Genomic DNA, 12,247 nt, shown 5'->3' with positions numbered 1-12,247 from the left:
ATAAATATGAATAATAAATTATAATTAATAAATATAGCGCTCTCTGTGCATCCCACAATCTCACGTGTAAAATTAAACAGCATGTGGCAGCAGTGATTCACCTCTAGAGGCTGCTCTTGTGATGACAGCAGACCGGAAGCCCGGAAAAACTACTGGTATTGATTTTTGCATACAGTTTCAGCAATCAACCAATTAAATCTCTAATAGATAATATATGAATTCTTATGAATTTATATGAGTTAAATATATATTAAATATTCTCATTGATATTTTACATTTTTAAGTGACAATGACTGGGAACAGGAAATTTCTAAAAAGTCAATTATAACTTTCTAATTTCCTAGGGGTATTAATATGAGGCAACACATACTCAAAAAAAAGCCATGGTATGATGAAGAGTATGTATATGATGTTTTACTCGCCGTATAAGTATGAAGTACCACACCGACTCCCTCGTTCTTTGTTCTGGTTTTGACCCGCGAACAAATCCTGAGTTTGTAAAAGAAATAAACCAGTCTCATGGGACTGGCATTCATTAAACGGTAACGTGTTTCAGGATTGAGTTGCGAAACTGTCGTGTAATTGTGTATGAGGCCGAATGCAAACGAGGAGTCATGTCTCAGTGAGCCGCTACACTAACAGGCCATCAATCTCGCTATGAATCCATCACCCCAGCTACCAAATACTACTTCAGCAACACCGTCTTCGGTTTCTTCCGACAGCTGTTAGTGCTGATTATTTTCAATCAGGCTCTGATTTAGTACATTAACTCACCGGGACACACTTCATCAGAGGATCTGCACCCTCGCGGTACGTTGGTTTTTTTTAATCAGCGTGGCAGTGACCGAAAATAAATAAATAAATAAAACTGTCAGAAACAGAGAAGAGCGAACGCCTGGAACTCAATTTTCATTACAGTAATGTTCATTTGGCCTGAGAGAAGGAGCATCGACAACACCAGATAACACAGAGGGCAAAGTCTGATGCTAATCTGAGCAAAGTGCAGAGACGCCACATGGGGATCTCCAACCGCTACCCTCGTCATAATAATACCATTTTATACTAGGTATGGACAAAAAAGTGTGGACACCTGACCATAAGATTGGTATGTGCTTCTTTTTGAACATCCAAATCTACCACATTTAGTCCCCATTCACTGTTATAATAACCTCCACTTTTCTGGGAAGATGTTTCACTAGATTTTGTGGAGATTTCAGCTCATTTAGACATAAGGGATTATTATTATGTAGGTGAGGTGAGGAGGTCTTGGGTGCAGTTAGTGTTCACATTCATTCATGTTCAATAGTATTGGAGCTCTATAGCAGGAGATCTTCCTCAGGGGCATCATCAACGGGTTTGGGTTTATTTCATGCTGCACCCAAAGACGTCCGTATCGACAACTGCGTGCCTCCGACTTGCAACAGTTTGAGGAGGAACCTCATATGGCTGGAAATGTCTGGTGTCTCAAATACTTTCAAATACACTGTATTTTTGTGTTTTCTTATAAGGAACTTATTACGCTGGTCATATTTGAGTTATTCTGATCCAAGAAGATTCTGATCATGGTCTCTAGAAACCATGCGGAATCAATTCAGAACACAAACAAAACAAACAGGTGAAGAATTCACTCTATATTACATTACCTGCATATACCATTATTCCCAATTCCACACATGTGCTTATAAAAAAACATCCCCAGGCAAATGGATTTGTGCATCTGCAGCTACCAACGTCAATAAAAACAGTAAATCTGTTGCTTATTAGCAAGCAGAAAACGAAGGATAAATAACAACATAAAGGGCGATCAGAGTCTGAGCAGTTCTTTTCTTTGTTTCTGGTTTCATTTTCCACACTACTACTTCAAATCTTGCCCCAAAACGGCAAAGAGATTCGAAAAACAGCAAAACAACTGCATTATAAATAAAGACGGCAAAATATTTACAGTAAAATCAGACGAGCAAGAAAACAAGACGAGTTGAAAGAGGACGGAAAGGCAACTGATTAGTAAAAGCAGCTGTTCACACAAGACTTGGATGTTTTACTGCTTTAAAAAGTCTGGTTTTACTGACGGAGGTGATGAAAAGACAGAGTACAAGCATGTTTTTTTAACCGATATGGAAACAAGTATGACTTGTTGACTATTGAGTAATGGGAATATTATGGAATATGTGATTAAGTGGTGTTTTTTGTCTACACAGCAAGAAGACGAGTGAGTCTCAGTGCTCAGTGCTCGCTGAAGGGAAGTGATCTCACTATACACCATCGCTTCACCTAACAATACTGAGGTATATGATGTACAAAACATTTGATTGTGTCCCTTTGTTGGGAGATGCTTCAGTGTCTGCTAGGGGTGTGACGGTACACAAAGTTCACGGTTCGGTACGTACCTTGGTTTTTAACTCACGGTTCGGTACAATTTTGGTACGGCTAGAAATGCAAAACACTGCTTGTTTTTTATTAACGTTCGTAAACAGCAGCTTACAATAAAAAAATTTTTTTTTAAATGCAACACTTTTTATTATATTGATTCATTTGAGCAAACAATTAAATTGGCACAAATTAAACTGATTAACTCAAATAAATAAATGAAAAATTTAATAAAATAGTTTACTTTGTTAAACTTTGTTAGACTTTATATAGGTGTGTAATTTACATCTAAAATATAATTTTTTGAAGATATGATCTATTTTAAAAGACCTACACGTGTGTACCGAACCGAAAGCCCTGTACAGGAAACGTTCTGTACAAATTTGTGTACCTTCACACCTCTAATTTTTACTCTATATACACTTTGAGGACAGAAGTATTGGGACACCTGACTGTTCCAGCAATATGTGGATATTCCCCAAACTAATACCACAAATCCAGAGGTTCACGGTGTGTATGACGACTTTGGATGCTGTAGCACGACATTTTTTTCTTTGGAGAAAAATTCTAAGGGAAAATCCAATGCTTGCTTTGGAGAATTTAAAAACTGACTGCACTCCCAGGCCTCCTCACCTTCACACCTTCATCAGGACCTGACTTTACTAACACACTTGTGGATGAATGAATCTCCACAAAATCGAGTGGAACATCTTCCCAGAAGAGTGGCGCTTATTATAAGAGAAAATGGGAATAAAAAAAAAAAAAGTTAATTGATCAGGTGTCTAAACTAATTTAGTTTATAAAGTACATTTCAAAACAAATCCAATTTTATTTGTCACCTACGCAAATCTTTCAGAGTACGACATGTAGCGAAATACTTTTTACAACATGTAAATAGAACATAAAAAATTATAAAAAGTACTAAAAGTATAAATAGAGCTATAAAAGTAGAGCTAAAAATAATTTATATATATATATATATATATATATATATATATATATATATATATATATATATATATAAATAAATAAAATAAGACAGAATTTCTATATTTTGCTTTGATTGGTGTCAATAATCGTGAAACACGTCTACACTTATCGCTGTGAGTGTGATATAAAAACTCGAACAGCAAACACGCACTACATGTGGTCGATGCTCGATCAGATGCTGATGTTTCCTGATAAAAGCCATATTGTAGCCTTCAAATTCTGAAAAAAACATCCATATTACTTTAGAAACACTTAGTCATTGAATTCACTAGAAGTTTACACAGACCGCGAAACATCATGACGGCTTTATATTTCATGCCCCAGTGGCCACCGGTTGTTCCCACGATAAGTAATAATTAAAAAAAGGAATTGAGGCATGACTCGCAGCTGACCAGAACTGCAAACTCGGCAGCGTCACGGCGCAAGACAAAAGAAAATAATCCCGGAAAAAAAAAAAAAAAACAGCTGCTGAGCCTCTTACCTCTCCTGCTGTCCATGACGTAAGTCTCTATGATGGCACTTTTCTTGCAGATATCATCTGCCATAGAGGAGCAACTGACCTCCAAGTGTTTCACCTTGAGGTAAAAACAAACACAAACATGCTACACCTTTCCCTCAACACACCAGGGGACATAAACAGAACATTTTACATCAGAAGAACTCCAAGATGATCAGATGTTAAAAGTGTGCATCAGATTTCAGGTGTTCCAAACAAACTTCGAGCTTTAACATGATCAAGACGAGGACATTGAATCCTGGGTCTCAAAAATTAAAAGTTTCATTAATTGTACCTCAAAAAAAGACGAATGTGTTTAAAACACTTTTTTAGGTTTATTAGAATAAAATTATACACATACACTATATGGACAAAAGTATTGGGACATTTCCACCACATGTCTTTGAATGCTGGCGCTTGGAATGTTTCATTTCTTCACTTGAACTAGGAAACCCAAACCTGTTCCAGCTCTATGAGGATCTGCTTTCCATGGGTTAAAGTGGAAGATCTTCTGCTGTACAGCTCTAAACACTAATGAACATGAATGAATGTGAATGCTGACTGCACCCCAGGCCTCCTCACCTTCTCACCTACATCTCATACAAATCTCCAGAAGAGCACACTAAAATCCAGAGGAAGTGTGGAGTTTATTCTCACAAAGAAGGACTAAAGGTTCAGAAAGAACATACCCATCTAATGGTCAGATGTCCACAAACTTTTGTCCATACACTGTAAAATCCCAGGGTACAATCAGAAGATCTGGTGAGATTTCCACCTCGCATTCAGAACTGCGCGTATCAACGTTTTCAAATTTCATCTTAGTAAACTTCACACGTGGGACGGGACGTTTTTGCTTTAAAGAGAAAGCTAATTGATGAAATAGTCAGCCAGCATGCAGGACAGAAGTCAAAAGTTCACACCTTCTCCTCCAGGAGCCACTTTTCCTGCTGCACCTCAGCCAGCCTCTGGAAAAGTTCGTTGACCTCGTCGTCAGAAAGGTCTGCTGGTCTCTGGGATTGAGGACTGCCCGTGTTCGACTGCAGACAGAAATAAAGAGGCACAGTGGAATTCTGATTATTCCAGGGTTTTTTCCCCCCCAAACTTAAAGCTCAGAAAAATCCCAAATGGACATTATTTGGTTATGTCTGCGACCCCAAGACTTGACCGCTGGACTTATAAATCCATATAATATAGACGTTTTAGGATTTGTTTGTTTTCTCGGCTTCATTTGTTCCACAGAGTCACAGATAGGGTTGCAAAGGGGACGAAAATTACCCGGAAATGTTCAGACTTTCGGGGACGTCATCTGGGAAATTTGTAAAAAACAACTTGTTTTTGATTTAATTGTTAATATAGTTTTGTTGTGCAACAGTTTACACACAACACAAGTAAGTTGTAAACACAAACGTATGTAATGTTTATGTTTATGATACGTGAACAATCACCAAGTAAATTTTTGGCCATTATATTGACGTGCAGGATTTAAGAAATGATGTGTAATTGAGAAATGCACAGTGCCTGTAGGGGGCGTCTCCTCAGTGGCCTGGTGTGCATGTGACTGACGAATCTGCAGGTAGAAATTCAAATGAAATTAATTTAGTTGTTTTAACCAAAATTATCCTGCAAGATTTTTTTCAACTACATTTAAAATCCCTGTTAAAAGTTCACCTGCAATTTGGTAAATTCCCAGTTTATTCCTATTAATTCCCATGAGAAGTGTCCAGTCTTGGAAATTCCCAGAACTCACAGGCATTAAATATTTTTGTGGACAGAGAAAGTTGGCCTTTCTCCCACACCATTTATAAACATTTGTGCCATTTGGTAGACGCCCTCACAAAAGTGCTCTGAGGTCTCAATCAATAAATACATTCTGAAGCTGGTTTATAAGGACATTAGGTTTATAAGGACCCAGAGCATGTGTAAATGGAAGGTCAATAGAGGTCGGTTGAAAACTGCTTCGGACGTCAAATGGAAGTTGGTTCCTCCACCTATTTGCCAGAACAGAGAAATGTCTTAAAGCTTGTCTTCCTTGTAGCCTGAAGGATGGTGGGCCAGTCGAGCAGTGGTCGGACATTTAGTTTTGTAACGTGAGCCTGCACTTTTGAACGTTTTATCATTGCTGCCATGACTGATTGTCTTCACACATACACACACCGGACATAAACATCACGTACGCCGAGCGAAACGTCCGCCACATGATGACATAATTCGGGGACAGAAAATGACACGCAGCAGCTTCTAATTAACCGTTAACACCGAAGTATTAAAATAATGCAAGTGTCGAGAACAGTATCACTTGTCCTGAAATGTATCAGTAGTCGGGTATTGACCCAATTACGTACTGGCAAATAAAATTTAAAAAGTGGTTCTCGGTACAGTAAATACAGCTATGGGGAGGTGTTTAGGGAACGCACCAATGGGGTGGTGTGGAATAAGTATTTATGGGGTGGTGTTGGGATGGTGTAGAAGGAATGTAGCTTTGATGTGGTGTGGAAGAACTTGAAAGTAAAATCACGCTGTCCCGGTTTGTCCCACGTCTCTGCCCTGGATGACTCGGTCAGCTTGTGGAGCGCCGAAATGAAGACGTGCAACATGCTCAACTTAAACAGTGTGCGCTACACACTCGCTGCAGTAATCACTTCTACACGAAGAGACACTTCCTTAATAATATGACGAGTGCTTGGACTCGTACCGGTCGCGCTACCTCCTAACTCCGACTCAAACTGTAGTGTATGCGGTGAACAGAAGGTCAGACCGTCCCTGAGACGCGAAAGTCTTCTCTTCGCTCCCCTGAGAGTTTTATCTTCCCTCCGGCTTGTTAAATGAACTGCTGCTGCTGTAAAGTCAGAGACGACTCAGTTTAAATAAAGTCTGCTTCATTTCCACTTTGGTTTTTTGTAAAAGAGCGAGGAGAAGGAAAAAAAAAGTGCTAATAAGTTCCCGTGATGATTTGTGAGAACGTCTCACACCGTGCACTCCAACCAGCTCGCCCTGTATTTACAGTCTAATCAAAGCCTCGCTGATACACAGTGTATTCAAACACTGCTCTATTTATACTTACTACAGAATACAGCAGAGTAGTAATGCTGCGTATCAGCTCAGAGAACTGCAAATAGAATCAGCTGAGAGATGAAGGTGGAGTGTGTGTGTGTGGGTGGGTGGGTGTGTGTGGGGGTGTGTGTGTGGGGGTGTTTTCAAACATGGTTCCTTACCCCTGTTACAGAAGGAAGGAAGAAAGGAACAGAGTAAAAGAAAGAAGGGAAAAAATATATGACGAAAGAAAGAACGAAAGAACGAAAGAACGAAAGAACGAAAGAACGAAAGAAAGAAAGAAAGAAAGAAAGAAAGAAAGAAAGAAAGAAAGAAAGAAAGAAAAAGAGAAAAAGAGAAAAGAAGAGAAGGAGGATGGAAGTAGATAAAAAAGAAAGAAAGTTGCTCCCTTCATCCTCCACCCCTCATCCCTTTATCCTCCACCACTGCTCCCTCCATCCCTTCATCCTTCACCCCTCAATCCTTCACCACTGATCCCTCCATCCTCCACCCCGATCCCTCCATCCTCCACCACTGATTCCTTTATCCACTACTACTGCTCCCTCCATTCTCTACCACTGATCCTTTTATCCTCCAACACTGATCCCTCTATCCTTCACCACTGCTTCCTCCATCCTCTACCACTGATCCCTCCATCCTCCACCACTGATCCCTCTATCCTCTACCACTGCTGCCTCCATCCTCTACCACTGCTGCCTCCATCCTCCACCACTGATCCCTCCATTATCCACCACTGATCCCTCCATCCTCCACCACTGATCCCTCTATCGTCCACCACTGATCCCTCTATCCTCCACCACTGATCCCTCTATCCTCTACCACTGCTGCCTCCATCCTCCACCACTGATCCCTCCATCCTCCACTATTGCTCCACCGTCTCTCAAGGTTTAAGTAAGACGTGCTTCAAGATTCTTATTCTCAGTTCTTGAGCCTGTGGAACCTCCAGCTGATGTTGCTCTGGATACAGGAGTCAGCCTAAATGACTTAAATGTAAATGTAAGAACCTTCACTAAACAAAATACCTTATTGGTGGTCTGTGCCGAAGCTCCTTCCTTCATCATCTCCCTGTAACTGAAGGAGGAAACGCTGCTGCTGTCTCCCGTCTGCTGCGTCCGAGACGGAGAACTGATTTCAGACAACACCAGCTCCTCCAGACCTACACACAAAAACACACACAACATTCTCTTCTGTACTGAGAAAACATATGGCAACATGGTGCATGAGATGGTCCTGAGGATTCCACATCTCCAGGTGACATTCCTCACTCTGACCTCCTCACTCATAATCACTGATCACCTAATTCATAACAAGACCGAATAATAAGAACAAGAGGGAGAAAGGAAGGAGAGAAAAGGTTTGAAGGAAAGAAGGAACAGACAAATTAAAAAAGAAAAGAAGGGTAAAAAAGTAAAGGAGGAAAGGAGAGAGAGAGAGAGAGAGAGAGAGAGAGAGAGAGAGAGAGAGAGAGAGAGAAAGAAAGAAAGAAAGAGAGAGGGGTACAGAGAGAAATAGATGAAGGAAGGAAAAGAGAAGAAATAAAAAGAGAAGACAATGAAAGAAGAAAGAGAACAAGGAAAAAAGTGAAGGCAAACATTAAAGAAATAAAAATGAAGAAAAAAAGTGAGTGTTTGGTCTGAAGTGTGTGGAATTATTTGGAACAGAACGCAGAAGAGAGAACTGGAGTCTGATAGACTGAGAGCTGGGGGTCGAAACTGACAAGTTATTGATTAAGACTTTTAATAGTGAGCACTATTATACTTCACTCTGCCCCCCACTGGTCAATTATGATTCTGCAACATTAATGAACTAAAAGATTAAAAGGTCAAAACTAAACTTTATTCTCTGAAATTGTAATTATGATTATTTTTTTTGTACTGCAGGTAAACATCACAATTGGAGGTTTAATTATTGTTTTCGTTTTTAACAAAACGAATTTTGCATTGTTTTCGTTTCCGTGAACTATAATAACCCGTTTACAAAAAGTTGAGAGTAAGCTATATAATGCTAATGGTAAACTTTTAAAGTACACAGTGTACAAAGTGCACAATCCACTTGCTAGTAAAAAGAAACATCTGCATAAGTGAATTAGAATAAACAGGATCTCCGACGCACTTTTATAGACAATAACTGGCAAATGAACAAGGTACTTAAATGCTACGTCAACCAAACTACTGCCAAACACTCGATCACATAAAACACCCTGTAGTCACAAGCCGGAACAGAAGTGTAACTCTGTGTGTGTGTGTGTGTGTGTGTGTGTGTGTTTAGATATAGAACAAAGCCAAGGTGGAAATGCAGTACATTTTTGTGATGAATCTGGAGGTTGCTCCAAAAAGTGTTGGATAAAAAGCCTTCATCATTAATGAAGTCAGCAAACACACACACACAAACTTCTTTATTTTAAACAAACATCACACTTTTATCTATTTATTTTGACATTTAAAGTCCAGGAAGCAGGTTTTAGATTATGAACAGCCTCAGCAGCTTTCTGTTTCGGTAAAAAACGAGAAAATGCAGCTCTCCAGGTTACTGAGAAACTGCAGTCCTCTCTCCTGAAGACTTTTCCTGCAGCGGAAAATTCAATCAGAACAGTTTTACCTCAACGTGCTGATGCTGCCTTTATCCATAAAATACCAGTTTCTGTACAGAAACCTTTGTGACAGCAGAGATTCTGCGATTTTCTTTGTGAAAATTGTAATTACTTAGAGTCCATTAGGTTGAAGGCCCTACTACAGATCGGATAAAGATTTGTGCAGGTGCGTTCAGATAACTGATCTCCTCCTGAAAGGGTGAGGTCATGAAGACTCGCCGGCGGTGGAAAACCGACTGACCTTTTTAAAGCACAGACACTGGAGACTCCTTCTACATCATGTTAAACAGCTCCTTAGTGGTCTTGTCACCATAGCAACGCTAATCTGCTGTTGATCGTTAAATACAACTAAAACACGTGGTTTTCGACCGCAATTATTTATTAGTATGGTGGGAGAATTTAGGGAATTTAGAACGGCCCACTGAACAATGCCAGAGATAAATAAAAAAATGTTTGTTTTGAATATGTTTTTCTCATGTCTGTAATTGACGAACGTTGGCTTTTAAACTAAATCTTCCCTTTGTTATTAAGATGAGAGTTTGATGGTCGCTGGAAATATCGGCGAAAATCCACTCTCATTCCACGTGCTGTTTTTATCTTTACGTGCACGTGAGAGACTACGTGCTGCACGGCGAGACCTTTACAATATTTATTATTTAGAATGTAGAACTTATATAATTATAATTATTAATCAACATATATTTATTTCATTTATCACATTTTTATGATTCGGTGCGTTTTTTGTTTTTGTAATAAAGTTCAGAACTATTTTACATGGATTGTTATTTTTGTTTGTTTTAATCCAGTAACCATTTTATAAACTATCGGTTGATTAACTGGTTATCGGTGAGTACGAATCGACCCAGGTATCGTTTTCAGTAAAACCCAGTCAGTCGACCGCCGGTTATTAACGTAGCCTAATTATTTGTTAGATTCACCCATCAACTACTGGGCTACTGTTGGCCGAAAGAGGAGAAGGAGAGGAGGAAGATGTCTACAGAGACAGCAGGGAAAGGAGAAGTGTAGGAGAGTGGAGGTTCGGGTTGGTACTTTAAATGTTGGTACTATGACGGGTAAAGGGAGAGAGGTAGCTGATATGATGGAGAGGAGAAAGGTAGATATGTTGTGTGTTCAGGAGACCAAGTGGAAAGGGAGTAAGGCCAGGAACATTGGAGGTGTTAAAACTGTTTTATCATGGTGTGGATGGAAGAGAAATGGTGTAGGGGTGATTCTGAAGGAAGAGTACAGTAAGAGTGTAGTAGAGGTGAAGAGAGTTTCTGATAGGGTGATGATCGTGAAGGTGGAAGTTGAAGGGATGATGATAAATGTCATCAGTGCCTATGCTCCACAAGTTGGCTGTGAGATGGAGGAGAAGGAAAGATTCTGGAGTGAATTAGATGACGTGGTAGATGGTGTACCTAGGAAAGAACGATTGGTGATTGGGGCAGACTTTAATGGGCATGTAGGTGAAGGGAACAGAGGTGATGAGGAGGTGATGGGTAGGTATGGTTTTAAGGAGAGGAATGTGGAAGGGCAGATGGTGGTAGATTTTGCTAAAAGGATGGCAGTGGTGAACACTTATTTTAAGAAGAAGGAGGATCATAGGGTGATGTATAAGAGTAGAGGAAGGTGCACACAGGTGGACTATGTGCTATGCAGGAGATGCAACCTGAAGGAGATTGGAGACTGTAAGGTGTTGGCAGGGGACAGTGTAGCTAGACAGCATCGGATGGTGGTCTGTAGGATGGTTTTGGAGGTGAAGAAGAAGAGGATGAGAGTGAGGACTGAAAGAAGAAAAAGATGGTGGAAACTGAAGGAGGAAGAGTGTAGTGTGAGGTTCAGGGAAGAGGTCAGACAGGGGCTCGGTGGTGGTGAAGAGGTGTTGGGTGATTGGGAAACTACTGCAGGAGTGATGAGGAGGCAGCTAGAAAAGTACTTGGTGTGACATCTGGAAATAGAAAGCAAGACAAGGAGACGTGGTGGTGGAATGAGGAAGTGCAGGAGAGCATTAGGGAAAGAGGTTGGCAAAACAGAAGTGGGATAGACAGAGTGATGAGAAAAGTAGGCAGGAGTACAAGGAGATGCGGCAGCAGGTAAAAGGGATGTGGCGAAAGCCAAGGAAAAGGCATATAAGGAGCTGTATGAGAGGTTGGACACTAAGGAAGGAGAAAAGGAGTTATACCGATTGGCCAGGCAGAGGACCGAGCTGGGAAGGATGTGCTGCAAGTTAGAGCAGTAAAGGATGGAGAGGAAATGTGTTGACTAGTGAGGAGAGTGTGTTGAGAAGGTGGAGGGAGTATTTTGAGCAGCTGATGAATGAGGAAAATCACAGAGAGAGAAGGTTGGATGATGTGGAGTTGGTGAAGCAGGATGTAGATAGGATTAGTAAGGAGGAAGTGAGAGCAGCGATTAAGAGGATGAAGAGTGGAAAGTCGGTTGGACCAGATGACATACCGGTAGAAGCGTGGAGATGTTTAGGAGAGATGCAGTGGAGTTTTTAACCAGATTGTTTAACAGGATTTTGGAAGGTGAGAAGATGCCTGAGGAATGGAGAAGGAGTGTGCTGTATTTGTGGATTTAGAGAAAGCATACAACAGAGTGCCAAGAGAGGAGTTGTGGTGGAGGAGTTCAGGTACCTGGGTTCAACAGTGCAAAGTAATGGAGAGTGTGTTAGAGAAGTAAAGAAAAGAGTGCAGGCAGGGTGGAGTGGGTGGAGAAGAGTAACAGGAGTGATTTGTGATAGAAGGGTATCT

The 12,247-nt window shown here is 40.5% G+C and overlaps 1 protein-coding gene across 3 annotated transcripts in view; it reads right to left on the bottom strand.

The window, feature by feature from the left end:
- The window catches only part of gripap1 (GRIP1 associated protein 1), a 71,185-nt gene that overhangs the window by 24,718 nt on the left and 34,220 nt on the right, over positions 1 to 12,247 (bottom strand). For all 3 annotated transcript variants that reach the window (XM_046871050.1, XM_046871051.1, XM_046871052.1), the window contains 3 exons: positions 7,927 to 8,060; positions 4,774 to 4,890; positions 3,839 to 3,932 (listed from right to left, as the gene is read on the bottom strand). In XM_046871050.1, the coding sequence (XP_046727006.1) occupies positions 3,839 to 3,932; positions 4,774 to 4,890; positions 7,927 to 8,060 (345 nt within the window). The remainder of the gene's footprint in view (positions 1 to 3,838; positions 3,933 to 4,773; positions 4,891 to 7,926; positions 8,061 to 12,247) is intronic.

Source organism: Silurus meridionalis, chromosome 17, assembly GCF_014805685.1.
Source record: "Silurus meridionalis isolate SWU-2019-XX chromosome 17, ASM1480568v1, whole genome shotgun sequence".
NCBI classification, from domain to species: domain Eukaryota; kingdom Metazoa; phylum Chordata; class Actinopteri; order Siluriformes; family Siluridae; genus Silurus; species Silurus meridionalis.
Note: the sequence above shows the minus strand (reverse complement) of the source record. Positions and strands in the feature narration are given on the sequence as shown.